At 42.8% G+C, this 22,965-nt stretch overlaps 3 protein-coding genes across 36 annotated transcripts in view; 2 read left to right on the forward strand and 1 right to left on the reverse strand.

Moving 5' to 3' along the window:
• Positions 1-1,530: 1,530 nt before the first annotated feature.
• cdk20 (cyclin-dependent kinase 20) lies at positions 1,531-8,795 on the reverse strand. 34 transcript variants are annotated; one of them, XM_049582106.1, is made up of 11 exons: positions 8,101-8,795; positions 7,841-7,892; positions 7,737-7,788; positions 7,561-7,658; positions 7,112-7,225; positions 6,847-7,035; positions 6,199-6,320; positions 4,637-4,699; positions 3,354-3,477; positions 2,544-2,699; positions 1,531-2,252 (listed from the first exon to the last, which is right to left on the reverse strand). In XM_049582106.1, exons 4-11 carry the CDS (start codon positions 7,633-7,635, stop codon positions 2,061-2,063), a joined length of 1,035 nt encoding a protein of 344 aa, XP_049438063.1. In that variant the 5' UTR covers positions 7,636-7,658; positions 7,737-7,788; positions 7,841-7,892; positions 8,101-8,795; the 3' UTR covers positions 1,531-2,060. The 34 variants fall into 34 exon arrangements, with proteins under 34 accessions (XP_049438063.1, XP_049438041.1, XP_049438051.1 ...); XM_049582084.1 differs by having other exon boundaries at positions 7,561-7,788; positions 7,841-7,866; positions 8,127-8,795; XM_049582094.1 differs by lacking the exon at positions 7,737-7,788 and having other exon boundaries at positions 7,561-7,736.
• A 275-nt stretch (positions 8,796-9,070) lies between these two features.
• Positions 9,071-12,995, forward strand: uxt (ubiquitously-expressed, prefoldin-like chaperone). Its single transcript, XM_049582063.1, has 6 exons — positions 9,071-9,368; positions 9,496-9,577; positions 10,740-10,807; positions 11,211-11,318; positions 11,563-11,626; positions 12,575-12,995. The coding sequence occupies exons 1-6, from the start codon at positions 9,265-9,267 to the stop codon at positions 12,632-12,634; spliced, it is 486 nt and encodes a 161-aa protein (XP_049438020.1). The 5' UTR covers positions 9,071-9,264; the 3' UTR covers positions 12,635-12,995.
• Positions 12,996-18,006: 5,011 nt separating this feature from the next.
• The window catches only part of elk1 (ETS transcription factor ELK1), a 28,967-nt gene continuing 24,008 nt past the window's right edge, over positions 18,007-22,965 (forward strand). Inside the window, exon 1 of the mRNA XM_049580536.1 lies at positions 18,007-19,097. Coding sequence (XP_049436493.1) covers positions 19,073-19,097 — 25 coding nt within the window. The 5' untranslated portion in view covers positions 18,007-19,072. The remainder of the gene's footprint in view (positions 19,098-22,965) is intronic.

A 22,965-nucleotide genomic window follows, 5' to 3' on the forward strand; every position in this document is an offset into this window, starting at 1 on the left:
CAAATAAAAAGATAAAACAAGGTAAAATAGAGAGATGAAATAAAACTAAATGATGAATCCATAAATCTCCTCTGTCCTTTAAGTCTAATTTATATAAATATTAAAGCAACCCACCTGTGTTCGTCTCCTCAGGTCTGCAGGAGCTCAGAATAAACAGACAGGCTGATAATAAATGAAGCTGAAGGCAGTTTACTGCTCGTCTGACTGATGCTGTGAGCTGATGGAGGAGAAACAGGAAGTGTGGGAGGGAACTACATGAACTGAATTTTTTCCTTTTTCAGTTCAGTATTTGATTAAGAGAGGTTTTTATTTATTTTATCGATGCTCACAGACCTGATGTGTGAAGCAGAGAGAGGAGGAAAGTAACTAAGTACACTCATACTTCATTATGAGGTACTGTACTTCCATTTATTTCCATTTTGTGCCACTTTATACTTCTCCTTTACATCTCAGGGGCAGGTATGGTACTTTCTACTGTGTTACATTTATTTAACAGTTATAATTATTTGTACTTAAACACTGACACGTAAAACATTTTATATGACTTGTTTGCTTTGTTAAAGGTTAAACTCCTCAGCAGTGAAGTATTAATGAAGTCTGTAGATCCACCTGGTGTCTGCACACAGCTCTCAACATGGAGGTGTCTGAGCCTGTGGCTAACAGCTAACAGTGCTAACTCATTGAACAGTGCTGACGGAGCTAACGGTGTTAACCAGGGTGGAGCTGGAGAGTGGACAGTACACTGCCACAATGACGCCGTCCTGATATCAGCAGAAACCACCATACAAGCACAGTGCAGAGCGGCAGCGATCAGCTAACACAGTGGGATACACGCAGTGGCGCCTGTATAGGGGAGAAAAGTTAGGACGATTCCAAATAGGTAAAATTTAATATAAAGTTATTAAACCATCATCATTAAGAAGATTTTTTTCAAATATAGTAAAATTAATGATCTCTTTGTTTTTACATGCGTTTGGCAGTAAAAGTTTAATATCCCCATTGACCCAAAAGGAAACATCCATACTGACTGTGGGAATCTCTCTCTCTCTCTCTCTCTCTCTTTTTTACCATTACAATAAAGAAAACGAAATATTTTTTAATGACAGAAATTCAAACAAATTATTTTTCCACATCATGATCATTATGAAACAAAACCAGCCTCCAGCTGTCTGTACTGGATGCTGGACAGTTGGAAACATTAAGTAGCCTAACTCAGCCTGTATTAAAGGTACAGGCAATAATAAAATAATCCAGATGATTGATGCTTTCATTTAGATTGAATTATTATTTATTATTCCCTCATGAAGGGCAATTTATTTGAGCAGCTTGCACGCACACACACACACACACACACACACACACACACACAAACTTCATTCTCTGCTCAGGATGACATCAGGGGTCGAACACATGCTTCAACCGCCTGGAAAACATGAGGTCGGGCGCTGGGCGCTCCTCTTGTACCTGCTTTCAAGGGTGTGGTGGCAGGTTGCGTCTGGGGTTGCTAAGCAACCATAACCAGCACTGTATCATAACCTACATACCAGAAATCCTGAGTGCAGAGCTGATCTCCTAGATGCCGTACTGTAAGTGTGTATTGGTCAAAAGTATCGTCCATGGGACAGATGTAACGCTCTGACAGCTCTGCACTAACATCAGACAGGAGGTGACTGTGGTTCGGAGGTAAAGCGTGAAAACTCACTTGTTCAGCACTTCTGATTAATTGTTGTTTAATGTGATCTGTGTATCTGAAACTCCTCAGACTCAAATCCCATAATAATCATCTCTTCAGTAAAGTCAACAGAAGCCTCGAACACGCCGTATTTAATAAACGTGATTTTATTATTCATATTGTGTTGTTTCACTGCAGTAATATGTTGATGTAGATCTGAGTAAAGAGGAAACGTGAAGGTTCTCTTCCTGTCGGAGAGCGTCAGCAGGTGAGACTGAAGAAAAACACGTCAACAAGACAAAACAAAAAAATAAATAAAAATAAATATAAAAACGTTTGTAAACATCAACACTGACGTAGGAAGCTGATTGGTCGGTCAGTCGTCTGTTCAGAGGCAGGAGGCGTGTCTCTGCAGCAGCGCAGGGTCTACCACGCTGTTCTGCAGGGGCAGGTCCACTGAGAAGTCAGTGGGCGGAGCCTGCAGCCGCTGACGGGGGGGTCGGCCCCCCCTCTGAGGAATGGGCAGCTCTGAGTGGTGAGCAGGAAGAGGAGAGGAGAAGAAGTACGGATGGAGGAGAGCCTGCAGAGAGGAGGAGAGGGTCACCAATCAATCAGTCAATCAATCAATCAATCAATCAATCAATCAATCAACCAACTAATTATTAATTCAATCAACCAACCAATCAATTAAACATAATAACACACCGCCTGCAGCAGCAGAGATCAGTCGGGTCCAGAAACAGTTCAACTGATATAAATTTTATATCTCTGGACTTTACTGGCGATCAAAGCACTGAAACAGTAAAGAAGAGAGGACCTCAGGTCGAACCCTGCGGAACTCCACCTTTAGAGTCCACTTCCTGTTTCCTACCTGCCTGGCGGAGCACCGCTGTTTGGACGGATAAACCAGGAACTTGTAGAGCAGGTCGACGGCCTGAGGAGACGTGTCAGGGACGATCTCCTCCAATGGGATGGCTGGATTCTCCTTAAAGGTGATTTTATTGTAATCTGGCAGCTCAACGATCTCCTGGAGAGACGGAGAGGATCAACACACTGATGTCATCAGAGATCTACTTATATTACTTCTATACATAATGTTTGTAACATCAGAGGTTCTGCATCCTTTTAACAGTGGACAATGTCAGCAGCCAATCAGAGAACAGAACTGAGCCTGACTTCTGTTTTCATTTTGGAGACACAAATATTATTTTAACCTCTGTGTGTTGCTGCTCTGACTAATGGCTCCACTATAGTTTCTATTTTTATAATTTTCTAAACTATTTTATGTTCTTTTAATCTTTTGTTATTTTATATTTTAATCTGTTCTTATTATTTGATTTTGTTTCTGACTGTATCTGCTTTTATCTTTTATTCTCTCTCACTATGTTCATAAGTAATTAGGAGAAATTCTTCTATGTGAAAACCTGCTCGGCTGATTCTGATTCTGACTTTGTGCTGCTGAAACACTTGAGTTCCTCCTCTGAAGATCAATAAATGATGATCTCATCTCATTGATCAGTGATCAGCTGATATTGGTAGATGTGTCTAACTCCAGTTTAAATGTTAGAAAAGTCAGATTTTGCTGCTTTATGTTGAAATATTAATGTCAGTTAAGACACACGTATGGATTTATGAATGACACGTGTGTGTGTGTGTGTGTGTGTGTGTGTGTGTGTCGTACAGGCCAGCTGTCCTGTGTTGGAGTTCCCAGCACTCTGAGGACGCAGCAGAGCTGTTCAATGTCGTTTTCTCCAGGAAACAGAGGAGACGAGTTCAACAGCTCCCCGAAAATACAGCCCACCGCCCTGAAACACACACACACACACACACACACACACACAGATCAGGGCTTTTATTCTAAAGAGCTACAGGAAGAGAAACATGTCAGCGTAGACTCAGTGATAACATGTCATCATCGCCCCCTGCTGCTCAGCTCTGAACACTGCACTGCATTATTTGGTCACTGCCAATGTGTTGGAGTTATTTAAGTAACTATATGATGTTTTATTTTTTATATGTCCTGTGTGTGTGTGTGTGTGTGTGTGTGTGTGTGTAGTGTGAGAGCGACCGATTATATTTCACTGTGCTTTGTTGTAAAATGAATGCTTGTTTCCTCCAGGTGCTCTGACATGTTCTCCCTGTGTCAGTGTGGGTTTCCTCCAGGTGCTCTGACATGTTCTCCCTGTGTCAGCGTGGGTTTCCTCCAGGTGCTCTGACATGTTCTCCCCGTGTCAGCGTGGGTTTCCTCCAGGTGCTCTGACATGTTCTCCCCGTGTCAGTGTGGGTTTCCTCCAGGTGCTCTGACATGTTCTCCTTGTGTCAGTGTGGGTTTCCTCCAGGTGCTCTGACATGTTCTCCCTGTGTCAGCGTGGGTTTCCTCCAGGTGCTCTGACATGTTCTCCCTGTGTCAGCGTGGGTTTCCTCCAGGTGCTCTGACATGTTCTCCCTGTGTCAGCGTGGGTTTCCTCCAGGTGCTCCCACATGTTCTCCTTGTGTCAGCGTGGGTTTCCTCCAGGTGCTCTGACATGTTCTCCCCGTGTCAGCGTGGGTTTCCTCCAGGTGCTCCCACATGTTCTCCCTGTGTCAGCGTGGGTTTCCTCCAGGTGCTCCAGCTTCCTCCCACAGTCCAAAGACATGCAGGTTAATTGGTGACTCTAAATTGTCCGTAGGTGTGAATGTGAGTGTGAATGGTTGTCTGTCTCTATGTGTCAGCCCTGTGATAGTCTGGTGACCTGTCCAGGGTGAACCCTGCCTCTCACCCAGTGTCAGCTGGGATAGGCTCCAGCACACCCTGTGACCCTCAACAGGATAAGCAGTTACGGAAATGAATGAATGAACCTTGTAGCTAAAAATGTTTTTCCATCAGCAGACGTTACAGCGTCGTCACGATGAAAAGAATAAAAACAAAATTGATCAAAACTAACAATAACTAATCTTCAGTATTAATCCGAGTAGTTTTCTCACCACAGGTCGACTCCCTCGTCATACTTTCTGGCCCCGTACAGCAGCTCAGGAGCTCTGTACCACCTGAAAACACACACAAACACACACACACACACACACACACACACACACACACACACACGATCATAATGAAGTTCATTGTTTGTATGTTTACAATGTGAGAATAATAGTGTCGTTTTTTTGCAGACTCGTCTCTCCCTCTGACACAGGCTCCTTTAACACTTCCTGTTCAAGGCGGGAATATCATGCCACTACGCTGCCTCGCTGTTTGTATATAAAGAACAATCATGGAACAGGGGGACAAAATGTCTGTATAAGGGACAGCTGACAGGACGGGATCATGTGTTATGTGTACGACACACCACAGGAGTTTTAAAAAGCAGCTGTTAGCAGTTAGCAGCTAACTCAAAGAGGAAGAACAGCTGCTGTTAGCAGTTAGCTAGACTCACAAGTCAGTCTTTAGATGCTTTGCTTAACTAAAGACTGATGACTTTCTCCCTGATTTTGTGTTTAGATGGGCGGATACAATTTCAGAGTTTAAAAAAACTCCTTACGTTGCAGAACCAATAGTAAATCTGCAGGGCGGTCCTTCGGTGGCTTGCTGAACTCTTGTGCTCGTAAACATAGTCCCACTAGAAACGTGTAGCGGTACAAAATGGCTCAAGTCGCTGTAAGTCCTTCATTTCCACAATCTTGTGGACTGAGCACACGTTTGATAAAGTTAAATCTCTCGGCATTCATTTTCAAGCTCTCTGTGTGTTTGTTTCTTTGCGGACGAGAAAAGGGGGAGTGCACATTTCCAGGAGGGCGTGTCCTTTTCAAAAATGCAAGAGCCGTTGCTTTGTTGCCGGCCGTTTTCACCGGTGTGTTAAACACACTTTAGAAAGGAGTGTCCCCAGACTATCAGAAGACGGAGATCTCTGATTGTCTGGTGGCGAGACTAGCACTTAGCAGCTAACTCAAAGAAGAAGAACAGCAGCTGTTAGCAGTTAGCGGCTAACTCAAACAGTGAGGTCCAGGAACTCCTTACCCTCCGAGCAGAGGATGAGATCAGCTGCCATATAACAGGGATGCTAAATGATTGTTATTGACATGTGATGTCATTGTTACTGTTTATACGTATGACATATAACATATGTTGACACGTATGTTATATGTCACACTAGAGGCTGACGCTGTTGTGTTACATGTCACGCCTCTTTTGATTCTGTGATGTCATCATGCTGTCTGACATCACACACTGGAGCCACATGATGCCGCTGTGATTTGGTTCTGTGTAAAAACCTGTAAGACAGTCTCTCTGTCACACAGTCCGGTCTGTTCACATTAACGAAGCATTTTCTTATTTTCTTGATAAATAAAGTTTTATGGTCTTTTCTGATTTTAAGGTTGAATGAGTGACTTATTTTACACTCATAGTGCACATCCTTTGTGTGGGATGAATTTATAGTGTGTGAGTTTCGTCAGAATATCTCTGGACCGACACCCTACAAAACTAAAACCCAAAAATAATACTTGCACACAAAGGTGTCTGTGTGTGTGTGTGTGTGTGTGTGTGTTACCTGGTGGCCACCTGGTGGCTGTATAGTCTCTCTCCCTGCTCACTGAACAGTCTGGCCAAACCAAAGTCTGCGATCTTAAGGTGACCTGAAGAGCTGATGAGGAGGTTCGCTGGCTTCAGGTCCTACACACACACACACACACACACACACACACACATCACAGGTTTTATTCTGAAGGGCTACAGGAACAGAAACGCAAGCGCCCAAAACAGAACCTCAGGAAGTGCGCTGGGCTTTGAAGCCAATTTTTGTAGTGGCCAAATAGTGGTGCTGATATTTCTGGGGTCTGCTGCATGATGCAGCGCAAGAAAGACTTTTTCACATTGTGAAAGAAATGTCTTTAAATCAGTAGATGATCTTAGTGAGTGCCCTCACTCCCAGGAAGTGACTCGTTCCATGATCAGGATTTGATCCATTTGGTCCAATAACATTTGGAAAGTTTGGAAGAGCTGCAAGATTAATTTATTTTATGCCAAAATAAGTTGGTGAAGTGCTAAACTGGAGGTTGGCTGCTCGTGGTGTTTTCCACTGTAATGATGTCATCATGTTTTATATCTCATACGTGTTTTTAACCTTCCTGATTGTTTTCACTCTGTAACTTTGTTATTAAGCTGCTGTGTGAATAAGTAAATAAAGTGATGACCTCACCCGGTGCATGATGTTGTTGTGATGCAGGAAGGCCACGCCCTTTAGCAGCATCATCATGTAACCTTTGACCTGAGCCGGGGTCAAAGGTCGCTGAGAGTTCCTGATGACCTCAGAGAGGTCGGAGAGCATGAAGTCAAAGACCAGGACGAAGCCCGTCCCGTGAGGGAAGACATCCTTCAGCTTCACCACCTGAGGAAGAAGAGGAGGAGGAGAGTGAGGTTGACCTCTGACCTCTTATCCTAATAAGATGTTGTCTGAGACTCACATGTTGGTTGTCCTCGATCTCCTGCAGGGCCTTGATCTCCCTCAGAGCCTGGTTGGGGATGCCGTCCTCCAGACGCCTCAGAGCCACTTTCTTCAGAGCCACCGTCTCTCCTGTCTGACAGGAATGTAATGAAGGTTAAACAGTCTGTTAAGTCTACATTAGTCCTCGTGTTTGTACCTGATGCTGATTCTTTTGTTTGACACAAAAGACCTGAGACACTCCACTACATCCTGTGCTGCACTGTACACAGGAGGAGGACTACACCGTCTCTCTTATTTATACAGTATCATATATCTGACAAAATTAAGCTGAAACCAGAAAATATTTTACTTGAAAAATGTCTGGATTAATTAGATGATCAAAGCAGTTATGGATCATTTTTATTATTATTATTATTTGCTATAAACAAAAATGATTGTTAGTTTATTGTTGTTGACCAGCTGAGTTACCTCGATGTGTTTGGCCTTGAAGACGATGCCGTGAGCTCCTTCTCCGATCCGACCCAGAATACTGTACTGCTCCATGTTCTCACGGTCACTGCATCAACCTGGACTACAGGTCTGAGCGTTGAACCTGGACTACAGGTCTGAGCGTTGGACCTGGACTACAGGTCTGAGCGTTGAACCTGGACTACAGGTCTGAGCGTTGGACCTGGACTACAGGTCTGAGCGTTGGACCTGGACTACAGGTCTGAGTGTTGAACCTGGACTACAGGTCTGAGTGTTGAACCTGGACTACAGGTCTGAGCGTTGAACCTGGACTACAGGTCTGAGCGTTGGACCTGGACTACAGGTCTGAGTGTTGAACCTGGACTACAGGTCTGAGTGTTGAACCTGGACTACAGGTCTGAGCGTTGGACCTGGACTACAGGTCTGAGCGTTGGACCTGGACTACAGGTCTGAGCGTTGGACCTGGACTACAGGTCTGAGTGTTGAACCTGGACTACAGGTCTGAGTGTTGAACCTGGACTACAGGTCTGAGCGTTGAACCTGGACTACAGGTCTGAGTGTTGAACCTGGACTATAGGTGTGAGTTTTTATCCAGTCCTGACTGAACTGTGTCAACACTGAGTGTCTGATCTGTGGTCTTGTTGAATCAAATACTTCCTAATTTAAACTGTGTTCAGTCCTTCAGGATTTGTTCTGACCATCAGGAGGAACTTTTAGCAGAATGATTGTTTCTGAGGTAAAAAACACCAGTCAGGGTTTTTCTTGTTGCTTCCGGTTTACTAGAAAAAGCTGAAAATCAGAGGGACTGAAGCAAAACACGAACTCCGTTAATAAATCTATCATTTCACCGATGTTGAGGTTATTTGCTCAGTAACTAAGAAAGCTACACAACCATATGTTAAATGATTTAAATATTATAACCGTATACTTTGATTCGGGGTGTGAGACAACCGTAAAGAAACAACCTGTTGTCAGTAAACATTAATTTCTACAGCGACAGCCTCTGAGGGGAGCTAACTGCTAGCCACCTGTTAGCTAACGTTGCCTTGGTAACCTACTAGCTAAGATAGCAGAGCTAATTGTCCGCTCTGAACAACTGATGGTGTCCCACCACGCGTGTCCGACAGGAACTAAAGAGACGCAGAGTTCCGTCTGTTAAAAAACACACACATTTGTTCATGCGCAGCATTTTAACTACAGTTGTTAAACCAGCTAACTACAGAGCGACCGGTGGTCCGCCATATTTGTTTACAGTGACGTCAGGGACGAGTCCCGCTGCAGAACTACAGCAGGTAGAAGAAACTCACCTGACGATCCGTCAGACTGTGAAACGCTGAGCCGGCTGTCAGTGCTCGATCATGCGGGATTATTTCTGAGAGAGCAGAGTATATTTTACAAAGTAGTATTACTCACATTTAGCTTGGTGCTTCTTCACTGTTTCTTTAGAATTGTTTCTTCTATTCACTCTAGTTCTGTGTGCAATGCGTCACCGCCTCCATATTGAAACCTGGAAGTACTTGTTTTGCACATCCGGGGTATGATCGGTGTTTACGTTACGTGAGTCCTCAGCAGCATGCTAACCGGACAGTTTGTGGACCGGTAACGACTCTGAGGCGTTGCCGTTAACATCAGTCAGACACCCAGCCGGTTACCGGAGAAGCTTGTCTTCCACACAGTTTGGATTTAAGGAGAAAAACAGAGAAGATGTCTCCGCCTGCCGATGCTAATGCTAATGCTAATGCTAACGTGGATCAGAAGGTTCTGCAGTATGAAACTTTCATCAACGAAGTTCTGAGGAGAGATTTACAGTAAGAATAGTTATTAAACATTATTTACACAACCAGAGGGAAGAGACACAGCAGGATATAACTGGATTATAGTAATAAAGTTTATTGTTGTTTTCATTCTAACTGTTGATGTTTGTGTGTTTGTCAGGAGGGTGTTGGAGCAGAGAGACACTGTGTATGAGAAGATCTCTCAGTATCTGCAGCTGAAGAACACCATACAGAGTCTGCAGGTACACACACACACACACACACACACACACACACACACACACACACACACACAGATATATGTATTCAGAAAATAAGAATGAAGAAATTAAAATCAAGACGTTTAGATCTTGTGCTGAAATAAATTAAGTTCATCTTTTTAACATAAAAATAAATGTTAACAGCGTTTTTGTTCGGTAGATGAAGAAATAATTTCACATAATTTTGACATCATCAGAAATTAGAAAATTAACATCTGTCCAACACACTGAAGCAGGGCTGCACGATATTTGATTTTAAGTGGATATGCCGATACTTATTCGACTGATAACTGATACTGATGTCAATATATCCACTTCTTTCCCACCTGATGTCAGTGATCATCATCAAGTCTCTTCTGTAGTGAATTCACATCACATTACACACACAGACTGTGATGGTGATGGCCCACCAGCAGGTGGAGACATGAAACACTGTGCAGTGTCTGTGACATTCAGTCATTGTGCTAAACAGGAAAAAACATGTTGGCTGATTCTGAGAGTTCATTTCAAAGCTGATCAGCTGATACTGATGATGCACAGATGTTATTGTGCCTCCCTGTTCTGTGGGTTTATCAAAGTAGTTTGTGTTGAGATGAAAATATGCTTTATCAGAAAATCAGTGACACAAAAATTGTCTTTTTAATTCAAGTGATGACTCGTTCTCCCAAATCTCTCGGCGTAAACGATTGGCTTGTTCAAGATGAATATGGGCGAGATCAGGCGGTGACAAAAAGCTGCATTGAGGTTGGACAGTTTCCAGGAGCCTTTGGTCTGTACAGGAAGTCACAGAAACACTCACATCCTGTCAGATCTGAAGACAAGATAAAATCAGCTGTTAGATCAGATGAGAGCCAGGCGTTTGCAGTCCGTGGAGCCTGGCTCTAAGAACTGCGACCACCTCGCTCCCGTGAGATTACCGCTGTCCACTTTTGTATGACGTCAGAGCGAGTTGGGATGAAGTCGAACACAAATCTAACCAGCATGCACTGTGCGCAGATCGCCAGTGATCAAATAAGTACAGGCCTGGCTCATCTCTAACGAGCTCACTGAGAAACATGAAACATGTTCAGTATGAAGGTCACGTGTTAGTGACATGCTGAGTGATGTCATTTCCCTTAGTGTGTGTGTGTGTGTGTTCCTGCAGGAGTCTGGCTCTCAGCAGCTGAAGACAGACGTGGATCTCGGCTGTAACTTCTTCGTCCAGGCTGAAGTGTAAGCTGCTGATACACTGATCAATAACTCTGATCGATCAAACTTTATTCATGTTTATATGAAGACGTCAGAGGTTCATTACACTTTGATCATATTTAACAAGACAGTCTGAACTTTTCTGCTCATTTCTATGTTGTATTCATACGACTGTGTTTAATCAAGTGTTTCTGTTTCGCTGCTGCTCACCACTTATTTATGTATTTGACTGATTGATTGATTGATATCAGCTTTAGAACACCACATTCTCACTGTCGGGGTTTTCCATCTTGTCCTCCCACACTTCCTCAGATTAGAAACAAAACAGAGCTGTCTTGGTGTTTTAGACAATGCAGATGAACCTTGGAGGATTACCCAGAATCCTCTTCAAACCCGTCATTTCCACTTCCTCTTCTTCTTCTGTCAGGGAGGACTCATCCAGGATCTATGTGGCGGTCGGTTACGGTTTCTTCGTGGAGATGACCCACGACGAAGCTCTGCGATTCATCGACAAGAAGACGAGTCAGCTCACAGCGTCAGTTCACATCAACTGCTCTTCTTCTGTGGTTTTATTCCTGCAGCAGTTAAGAAAAAAAACAGCACTGACTTTAGTTCACGTGTTTGAGATCTCAGCCAGACTGTACGCTAAAGCTTTGTGAGGTTATTTTTGCGGATTAAGTTTAAGTGAAAAAGGAAAACATCCTTGTGTGTTAGCTTGATGCTAACTGTGTCTGTTGTTTTGAGTGCGACATGCTAACTGTGCTAACATTATGTTGCAGCTTCACAGAGCAGCTCACCAAAGACTCTGCAAAGATTAAAGCCAACATCCGCATGGTGCTCGAGGTCAGTTCTCTATTGACACACCGTAAAGTTACTCATGATCAGTTTATTTTCATTCACATTACTGATTAATCTACTGATCTTTTTTTTTTTTTTTTTTTTTTACTGATGGTTTTTTACTGTTTTTTATTTTATTGATATTTTTGCGATAATTTACTGATATTTTGGAGATTTTTTTTCAGATTTGTAAACATTTTAAAAATCATTTTCTATAATATTTTGGATATTTTGCTAATATTTTTTCAAAGATTTTACTGTTTTTTATTATAAATATATTTTTACTAATATTTTGGGAATATATATATTATGATAATAATATATATATATTTATATTATATTTCAGATATTTTACTGATATTGTTATTTTTATTTTTTACAAATGTTTTTCTGAAATAATCCAAGTATGCTTCAGATAATTTATATTAAAAAAAATAGATAATTTGCTATTATTTTGGGATATTTTAATGATATTTTTTTCCAGTGTTTTTAAGATATTTTCCAGATTTTAAAAAAATATTTTACTGATATATTTCAGATAATTTACTGACAAGTTTTGGATTTTTAAAAATATTTTTAAGAATATTTTTTGTAAAACAGAGTTTTTGATATAATTTACTGATTTATTTATTCATCCTCCTCCTCCTCCTCCTCCACCTCATCCTCCTCCTCCCATCTCCACCTCCTCCTCCTCCCATCTCATCCTCCTCCTCCTCCTCCACCTCCCATCTCCTCCACCTCCTCCTCCCATCTCCTCCACCTCCTCCTCCTCCTCCACCTCCTCCTCCTCCTCCTCCACTTCCTTCTTCTCTTCCTTCTCCTCCTTCTCCTCCTCCTCCTCCTCCTCCCATCTCATCCTCCTCCTCCTCCTCTACCTCCTCCTCCCATCTCCTCCTCCTCCTCCTCCTCCTCCTCTACCTCCTCCTCCCATCTCATCCTCCTCCTCCTCCTCAGGGTCTGAGGGAGCTGCAGGGACTGACCGATCTGCCAGAGAGCAGAAGAGAGGTCTTTTAGACGCGTCCACGTGTTGGACGAGCTGAGGACGTTCAGACCTGCTGACTTCACGTTCAACAGACTGAAGCTTTGTTCAGATGGGACGAACAGACCTTGACTTTAATACAAACTTATCACTCAGTATACTGTAACCATGGTGATGGGATAGGATATTATGGTCTGTAACAGAGAAGGACATTCAGCAGGACAGATGTCTCCACAGGAGGGCGCCAGAGAGGCGAGCAGGAGGTGAATTAGAGTCTCTCCTTCATCGCTCAGTGACCGTGAACACACAGACGTGAAACACATGTTGATCTCGTTCAGTGTGACGTCTCAACGTCTCTGATGTTCGTCCAGACGAAATAAACCCGCTCAGAAATCAGAGACGAAAGAATCATCATGTTTTCAGTTTTCCTCACTCGTCCGTGTCGCTGCAGCAGCTGTGGGTCTGATTCCAACCTGCGACCCTTTGCTGCCATCATCCCCTCTGTCCTCCCCGTCACGCTGCCACCGTCCTGTCAGATAGAGGTCAACAAGACCAAAGAAATAATCTAAAATAATAATTATAGTGTCACAGGAAGTGACTGAAGTTTCAGTGTGCTGCAGAGTGAAGATTTTGTACATTTAAATTATTTTCATCAGACCTTAAAAACTCTTCAAATCACGTCTCACTGCCAAGAATATGTGGACAGCTCAGTGTTTCCTGGTTTGGAATCTGACCACTGCAGAGGACTCCTCAGATATTATCAAACTGTAGACGTGACACTTTGAGGTGGAGAGACCTCCACAGTTAGTTGTCTCGTGTGTTTTAAATGTGGTGGTTCAGTTTGAATAAACAGCTGCTGAGTGTTCTGCGTTCACACACTCTTTGTTTGATTTTGTTTCACCTCTGCAGACGTTCACTCCTCTGAGCAACAGCAGGTCTGTAAAACTGAAAGTTAAGTAATAAAAGTTCAGTAGAAGTACAAAGTCTTTATTGTCACTGTGGAGGAATTCGACCACGTTAGTTGTGACACAAAAAAACACAACACATGACGTTCAGTGAGGACGAACATGCAATGAACAAATAGATAAATATAAACGTATTTAAAGTGCTCAGTGGATGGCAGAGCCGTGTGCTGATGGCTGCAGGAAAGAAACTGTCAATCAAATGATACTTAATAATTTGAGTCAGTGAAGCAAATGTCTTGTTGGTTGGTAATCGTGTTCAAACGCGTCGACCTTGGACACCAAAGACGTGAAGGAGCCGTAAGTCACAACTGTATTTGGCACCACGGCTCTGTGTCCAAATACTTTTGGACATGTGACATGAGCAGTGGTGAAGGACGTCTTCAGATCCTTTACTTAAGGGAAACAGAGCAGGAGGAAACAAACACTGGACTGACAAAAATAATCATTGGATTCTCACATTTCCGACGGTCCTTCAACACATCATGTGCAACAAACGCTCCATCAGGAGGAAATTACCCAAAACACCAAAAACACATCTGATCTTAAAAAGTGACATTTCATCAAAATCACTTTATTCTACGTCTCATTATAAATTTGTCCAAAAATAAATCGTCTGCACGACGAGTGGAAAACTGAGACTTTTTTCAACTCCAGGAGTTCATCTTTAACTTTCAAACATCAAAGTTTTAAAAATCTAATAACTCATTTACAGAGGAGGGAGGGTCATGGAGTAAATAAATAAAGAACAGTCCCTAATCAAGTCCTGCCCCCTTCTTCATATATTTTAATATCAAACATAAATATTCTCTTTCCGCCCCAGTTTTACACATCTTGATCTCGATTAAACAAAAATGTGACATTCAAGATGAAACAGGAACAGATCAATCTGATTCACACACACACACACACACACACACACACACAAAGAAAACAAAACACTATCAACAATAAGATGCTGCAGAGTTCAGTAGTAATAAAACCATTGAGCTCAGCTGCTCTCAGAGCTGTTCTGTCAATAACGCGGACGGAGCCTGTTGCCATGGAAACTGGATGCTAAATAGAGGCAGTGGCGTGAAGAAGCCGAGAGATGACTCTTGAAATAGACACACACACACACACACACACACACACACACACACAGAAACGCCTCCTGTTTGGTGCTCAGGAGGAAAACGTGACGCTGACTGAAGGACTGCAGCTGAGTTCACTGCTGACACAGTTTACAGCAGGAAGTGATCATCACTCCACCTGCAGCAGCTGATGGGTGGTGCCCTGCTCAGAGGCTCAGAGGCAGCAGCTGATGGGTGGTGCCCTGCTCAGAGGCTCCTCGGCAGCAGCCATCTCTCCTCTCAGGGCGCTGATGAACAAAAACTAAAACCTTTAAACACCACAGAGATCAAACTGCTTAACAAACTCAATGGAGTCATAAAGTTTGACAACGTGTGTGAGATCGGCTCAGGGACTGTTCTTTTGACCCTCCCGCCACCATAAACGAGTTATTAGATAGAAAACATGTCCACCTGTGTCCTTGTTAAAAAATCAGTACAGTAAAATAAGAAAAAAAATTCCGAAAATTAAAAACAAAAATTGCCAAATTATTAAAACGACAAAAAAGTTATCTTTCTAAACAAGCAAACAAACAAACAAACAAAAATTGTTACATATATGAAAATATTGCCAAAAAATGTCAAAGAAAACAACCTGCCTTCCAAACCTGGTTTCTTTAAATATCACCAAAAAGGTTTAAAGAAAAAATAAATCACCAGAAGTTTAAACGAAAAGAAAATTGCTAATTTGTGGTAAAATATATAAAGACACAATCACTTTAATTTGTATGCCCCTCCTCTGCGCCGGTGACAGCCTCGACTCCCTACGTGTGTACGTACATCTGCCCATCCCATTTTTGTGAGTGATATCTCAAGAACGCCTCAGTAGAGTTTCTTCAAATTTGGCACAAACGTCCACATGGACTGGAGAATACACTGATTAGACTTTTGTGGTCAAAGGTCAAAGGTCAGCTTGACTGTGACATCATCATGTTTTAACGTCATATCTCAGGAACAGAAGGGGAGACATTTGGTCAGATACTGAATTGGTGACTCTAATCTTGAAACTGTGCTGATTGGATAGATCTTCTGTGTGTGAAACATCCTCCATGTTTTCACCAGTTTGTCACGTCGTGGTTTAACGAGCAGAAAGAATTTCTAACTTTGAAGCTCCGTCGGTTTAAGAAGTTAAGAAGCAGCACGGTGATGTTACGAACCGCTGAAGGAGAAAAATAGATTTGCTCTGCGTCAAATAAATTAGTTCTTTATTACGTTTATATCAAATATATTTGTTATATATTAAATATAAATTATAAATAAATTAAACTTACGTACGGACGACTGCTTTCCTCATATTTGTATATTTTAGAAATACTGACGTCATGACACACCTGGGGAATCTGACCCGCCACCTAAACTCTGTACAACACTGAGTATTCTGAAAATATATAAAACACTTCAACTGTACCTTTAATTTATGTGTAAATGTTTTCACCTCACATGGTCTGGTGTCAGCAAGATTCACAATGATCCTGATCATGATCCTGGCTGACACCAAGTTACTACCAGGCAGCTTTTACTCTGAAACACGTGTTGCTCTGCGGCTCCTCGGCAGCTGGTTGTCGGTTCGATGATGAGCAGAAGAAGAAGAAGAGGCGTCACATCGTGCTGACGTCACCACAACCGCAGCTGCAGAAACACGAGCGAGCGCTGCGTTAAGTTTCACCTGTTGAAAAAATACCGGAACTCAGAAAGAACACGACGTTTGACCTTCAAAAATAAAAGCGCAAACTTTCTCGGGAAACTTTTTTAAAACCAGATATTTGCTTAAATGTACGTTGTACAAAAAACAAAAAACAGCAGAAACATGTGTAGGAGCTTTTTATCTTAATAAAGTTCACCTAAACTGTTTTACATTCGGCACAGACAGGTCACCTGCTCAGGTGTGATGAAGCAGCTGTTTGTTCAGGTGGTCTCTGAACACACAGAGAAACATCCTTCAGTTCATCACAAACATCTGGAGTTTCTTTCTCAGCTGGACCTGAAAAGAATCTAAAACTGTCAGACAAATGTAAAAAGTACAATATTAACCTGTGAGAAACAGAAGAGAGGAGGAAGTAGGAAACAAACCCTTGAGAAAGGTAGCTGAGTACATGAACTAAGGGACTGTTGGTTACAAGGGGTGGTGCAAGAAGGGGGACGCATGTGAAATCATTTTTAACCACTGGGGAGGACTTTTTTTTGGCTTATGGGCTTTTGGCTGTTATAAATCACAACTTTCATCACAGCCGGAAACTGAAAACAGAAGTTATCGTTGGATTTACGCGTTCATGGGACAGACAGACAAAACACTATATACTATATGATGCTAAAAAGAGGAGGCATGTCATTTTTTTAAGCACTTGGGAGGGACTTGTTTTTTAAATTGTTGCTTATGGGCGGGGCAGACACATTTAAACAGTTGTATTTTGTATTTATTTTACCACAGAATCGCGAAGACAACATGTGTGGATGGAATGTTGTCCTTTAAAACAGCCAGTGACACCATTTATCAGCCAGAAACTGTAAAAACAGAAATTATCATTGGATTTTCAAATTTCCAACGGTCCTTGGACGCATCATGTCAAGAAAATGCTTCCACCAGAAAAAACACAAAACTCAAATCTGATCTTAGAACAAAGTGATAGTTCATCCAAATCACTTTGTTCTACGTCTCCTTTAGAATTTGTCCAAAAATAAACTGTTTACACGACAAGAGTGAAAAACTGGGACTTTTTCAACTCCAGGCTTTCATCTTCAACTTTGAACTTTCAAACATTGAAAGATTATTTTTTAAAAATCTACTAACTAACTAACTAATATGTGGACACGTATTCCATCATTTACCATCACTGACAGATCGTTTGTATCATATTTAATATAAACTTTATATTGTTTACATTGTCAGTGTGGTTTACTCCCAGAGTCGCTCATGACTTGTTTGTTTGTGTGAACAGCTGAACATGGGCGCCAAAAGCAGGTGTGTAGGACCACAGACATGTATACGTCTATGGGTAGGACTCCATGGAAAATGTAAATATAATGATAATCAGGAAGGCTCAGGGAGAAATATTTGTAACCTCAGGGAGGGTAAACAACCCAACAAGGGTCACACCCCCGTCCTCTGATAAGTAAAGAACAGTCCCTCAGTAGATCTCACACACTCTAACTTAATCATTCTGTTTTCATTCAGCAGTTTAATCTCCATGGTAGTTTAGTTTCCGCTGAAGTTTCTCTCCACCACTTCAAGTGAGCAAACTTTGTCCTCTTTCCCAAGGTCAACAATCAACTTCGCTCTGGAGATACGTTTTATTTTGAAATCCATCACCGGAAGTGTGACTGTGTGAATGGCGGGTAGCCTGACTGGTGTAAAGTAGTGAGGAGGCGTCCGTCCAAACAGGAACTAACTGGGAAAACACACCGAAGTGATGTATTTGTGTGTCCCGACACACGGACACCTCGCTCCGCTAAACTACGAATAAACAACCGGGCGGATTCTACAAACTACTTTTCCTCCGTGTCGGAGGCCTCTGGGCGGCTCACGGTGAACTCCAGCCCGCAGTGAGCAGCGCTGTTTGGGGGCTGACGAGAGGAGGAAGGCGGTGGGGGGCTGTCACAGCAGCAGGCTAGGCTAGGCTAGGCTAGGCGATTAGCACGCTAGGCTAACAGCTTCAGCCCCCAGAAAAGCCTGAACTTGGAGAAACTTTGTCAAAAATCAGTCAATTAATCGGCTCCTCCGGAAACACCTGAGAACATTAAAACATCGCTAATTTGCCGCCAAAACAAAGGTGTTAACCTTCCAGTGTTAGCATTGCTAGTTAGCCAGCTAGTTAGCTAATTAGCTCCCACCAGTGTTGTCAACACATCCAGGCTGTGACAGCAGGGTGTAGCGGAGAGAAACACATCCACTGTAACGTTATCCACAGAGATACTTAACTTCTACTTTATGTTAATGGGCATGAATTAGCATTAGCATATTAATTAGCACCAAGTTATATGCAGCTAAAGGCTGAGAAGGCGCCTGTCAGTGCTGTCTGAAACATAAATCTGTTTTATGTCGGTGTGTTATTGGACGGTGATTTTCGGGCTGAGCTGAACTTTTAATTTCTCCGTGCCGTGTGTAGTTAGCATGGAGGCTCTGGAGCCTGGCAGCGGCAGCGGCAGCGGCTCGGAGCGGTTACATAACGCCAGCAGGTCGAGGGAGAAGCTGCTGCACGTCGCCTCCTCCTCAGCCTCCTCAGCCCGGCTCTGACAGCTGTAAACTGCTCCGACATCCTCCCCACCCTCCACCCACCCCCCCAATAGACGGACGGACAGACAGACGGAGACAGAGACACAACACAACAACAAGCACACAGCAGCATGGAGCAGATCTGAGCCTGCAGGGACACAGAGACACAACACAGGACACATTTCGCTCAAGATGGATTCAAACCCGCTGATAAACGGTGAGAGATGCTGCTGATGGAGCTGCTGCACGCTGTGTTTACATGCTGCAGCTGCGCGCGCGCGCGTGCGTGTGTGTGTGTGTTGCAGTTTGGAGGGAAGCAGCAGCAGCAGCAGCAGCGGCGTTGCAACAGGTGTGTGGAAGCTGCTGAGGCCTGCAGCAGCCTGCAGCTCAGTGTGCGTGTGAGTGTGAGAACCAGTTTGAGTTTATACCTTCAGAGTGAGGACATTTTGGCCGGTCCTCACGTCACACAGATCCTCAGAGGCCTGTTTAGGGTTCAGACTTGGTGTTTAGGTTCAGCTTTAGGTCAGTGTTTGGGTAAGACATTTAGTTGTGATCAGGTTTGGAAGTTAGCACCAACCACCAGCTAAATGCTGGTAAAACATGCAAGTGGCTGCCAGATTTTCTTCAGTCACCAGCCCAAAAAACAGTGTTCTTCTTCTGAGTGGCTGATGGATTTTGGAGTCTATCAGCCACTGTGGCAGGTGGACAAAAAGCCCTGGTTGTGATGGTCAAGGTGAAGGCCTGGGGAATACACTATGTAAATGAGTGTCCTCACAAGTATAGAAGTACAGTGTTTTGTGTGCGAGTGGTTGGAGCAGGTATTATCCTGAATGCCAAGTTGGAGCTGGTTTGTTTTCTGGCAGCGTGTAGAAACATGCAGCCTGAGAGCTCGTCCAGTAGAGAATGTGTCAACAGGTGTGTCTCCAGGTTGTAAAAGTCTCTGTCCTCACCTGAACCAGCTGTAGCCAAGGGAAGAGACGGTGAGACCAGACATCAGAAGTAAACTCTCTTTATGATTAGATTTATGATTCTTATTTTATCAGGGTCCCTGCAGCTTCTAGAAAGTCTTGAAAAACATTGAATTCATTTGAATTGAATTTAAAGTAGATCATCACTTTTCCTCAGAACAACAGCAAAAAAAAATATATTTTATGTCACAGTAAACATTTGTGTAAAACTGTCACTAACCCATTACTGATGTCAGTTCGTGTTCAGAAGACAGTGTAAGACATCTGTCACAGTTTTATCTCTTTATATCATTTAGTCTGACAAACAGTCTGAAACCCGAACATGATCAGTTTATCACCTGAAGACACATCCTCACAGCTGAGAGGCTGCAGCCGATGAATGTTTGACAGTTTTGCACAGATCAGTATGTTCTGATCAGAAAGTTGTTTTGTGTGACTGTGATCAGCTGATGATTGATCGCAGAAAAGTTAGAGGTGACAGGAAGTTGTTTTTAAACTTTATTGACATACAGATATGACCAGAATTCCATCATTGTTTTTTCTTACCGTCAATTCACTAAAACACAAGAGTGGACGACGAAAAACAGGAATAACAATGTTGTTTTTTTATTTAGCTGACTTACTGTGGATGTGTCTGAAGGCCCTGGCACACCAAGCGTCTGTTACAGTAGTCCGTGTGGTGTGTCCTGCACCGTTGGCCCCCCATTGAGCATGTTGTGTCAGTGACAGCACAACCCGTTGGAGTGAATGAAATGAGTTCAGTTCAGCGCATAAGAGAAACAGGAAGTGAGGAAAGTAAACAAAGAGCTAAAGTCCAGATGGAGGGAGACCAAAACAGACTTGTTTGATATGGTCAGATTATTTCTCTCTTCAGCAGAAACTCCTGATGGTTTGTGTTATTGTTCACTGGCGCACAGTAAATATGCTCTGATTGTGTTGTTCATGTGCTAACTGGCTAACTAGCATCACGTCTTCTGTCTTCCTGTTTCCTTTTTTGAATGATTACGATGACAGGGTCTGCTGGTATTTCCTCTCACGCAGGTGCAGAACCTACGTGCTGGTTGGCTGTCAGCTGTAGTTTATGTGATGTGCAACTCTTTGAGACATGGCAACGTCGGGCAACACAGCAGGGGGCCTTTGTTCACCGCTAGTTCTCTGAAGTCGGTCTGGTGTGTCTGGGCTGTTTCAGCCCGTCTATTAGGGATGTTTATTCAAGTATTTGCGTCCCTGATCTGAGTCCTTTAATACTGATTATCTGCTGATAATGAGTCTGACCTTATATTTACCTGAATGTTGATTATGTATCAGGACACTTCTGACAAATTGAAATCGATGATACATCTGATCTGACACACCTGATTTTTCAAGAGCTACTTCCAAATACTGGAGGTCCTGATTCCAAAATATAAAGTTGATCATCTTAAAAACTTGATCAGATGTGAATGAAAGTTTAACTGGACAGTGTGACGTCTGGAAACTGACATGAAAAGATCAGTCAGAGAGGAGGTGTCTCTCTTCGTTGAAGTTGTTGGAACAACAGAAACAGTTACTTGTGGTGTTACAGAGCGATGCTTCTGATACCTCAGGGGTGTCCAGCCTGTTTGAATGGTAACCTGAAAATACCAGGGGGCTGCTGCTGCTCGCATCATACGGGTTATTTTAGAAAAATCACATTATGACACGGATGCAACTGTTTGATATGTAAGTGAAAAGTTTTTTAATTTGACACCTCTCCAGAAAGCGACAGCAGGAAATATCTGGTGTTAAGTAATTGTTTGTTTGTTTACCATCCATCATTATGAAAACATGTCAGTTCCGCCTGCGTAGTTCCTACTTCGTGCATTTCTACAAGTTGTATGATTGTCCTGCCGTCCTGAGGTGAACGAAAAAAACTCTCAATGATCTTGCTTTATTAACCATTACTGTGTTAATCATATAGGATATTCTGAAAGACAAACTGAGGGCCGTTTAAACTCAGTCTGGGGGCCACAACTGGGCCCTGGGTAGGGGTGGATGATGTGGTCCTGAAATGACATCAGGATATTTCAGGGTATTTTGTGATAGCAATATTATTGACAATTGACAAATCAGTAAAACAATACTTAATGATTAATTTAAGAACATAGATTTAAAACAAACAGTGATCTAGTTTCACAGTTTGCTTCAAATCTTCAGTAAAAACTAAAGAAAAATGATCTCTCGTTTCTTCAGTTTGTGAACAACAACAGTAACTCAGAGTCAGATTCAAATCCTGTCACAATATTAATAGTTCAACCAAATAAAATCTACCACTAATTACACATTTAAACAAATGTCCCCAGGGATCTATTTATATAAATCATCTCTAACCATCAGGCTGTAACCTGTGACAGGCTGTTATGAGACAGTCACATATATGGAGTTTATTCACGTAGGTTTCCATCAACAAAGGTTTGTGACAGAATCAGAGAGGAGAGGGAGAGACGCTGTGCTGCTGCCAGAGGAGCCGCTGAATGAGTTCCCTCTGAGCGCTAAGAGAAGGAAGACATTCAGGACGCCACACTTTATTCCACACTACTGAAGCTGCTCCTCTTTTTACTGGAACCACAGAGGAGTCGGGAGTCATTTTGCTTTCAGTTATGCTTGTTGTTGTCGAGATATCACAAGTATCACAACATAAACTTTTAATTCATTCATTCATCTTCTAACCGCTTCATCCTCTTGAGGGTCGCGGGGGGGCTGGAGCCTATCCCAGCTGACAGCTGACACTGGGTGAGAGGCAGGGTTCACCCTGGACAGGTCACCAGACTATCACAGGGCTGACACATAGAGACAAACAACCATTCATGCTCACATTCACACCTACGGACAATTTAGAGTCACCAATTAACCTGCATGTCTTTGGACTGTGGGAGGAAGCTGGAGTGCCCGGAGAGAACCCACGCTGACACGGGGAGAACATGCAAACTCCACACAGAAGGGCTCCCACGCCCGGGATCGAACCGGCAACCCTCTTGCTGTCTGGCGAGAGTGCTAACCACCACACCACCGTGCCGCCCTAAACTTTTAATATCATATTAAAAACTATACCGGTGTATTGTTGTGAAGGATATGACGCACACCCCCCTTCTCTGGGCT

This window comes from Epinephelus fuscoguttatus, linkage group LG7 (genome assembly GCF_011397635.1).
Source record: "Epinephelus fuscoguttatus linkage group LG7, E.fuscoguttatus.final_Chr_v1".
Classification (NCBI taxonomy): domain Eukaryota; kingdom Metazoa; phylum Chordata; class Actinopteri; order Perciformes; family Serranidae; genus Epinephelus; species Epinephelus fuscoguttatus.

Bases quoted from the DNA above. Each gene is read 5' to 3' on its own strand.
- cdk20 (XM_049582084.1), bottom strand. From the start codon at position 7,635: ATGGAGCAGTACAGTATTCTGGGTCGGATCGGAGAAGGAGCTCACGGC. The intron at 6,321-6,846 runs GTGAGGTCATCA...GTGTGTGTGTAG, and splicing joins ACAACAACATCATGCACCGG to GACCTGAAGCCAGCGAACCT. The intron at 4,700-6,198 runs GTAACACACACA...GTGTGTTTTCAG, and splicing joins AGCCACCAGGTGGCCACCAG to GTGGTACAGAGCTCCTGAGC.
- uxt (XM_049582063.1), top strand. From the start codon at position 9,265: ATGTCTCCGCCTGCCGATGCTAATGCTAATGCTAATGCTAACGTGGAT. The intron at 10,808-11,210 runs GTAAGCTGCTGA...TTCTTCTGTCAG, and splicing joins TTCTTCGTCCAGGCTGAAGT to GGAGGACTCATCCAGGATCT. The intron at 11,627-12,574 runs GTCAGTTCTCTA...CCTCCTCCTCAG, and splicing joins ACATCCGCATGGTGCTCGAG to GGTCTGAGGGAGCTGCAGGG.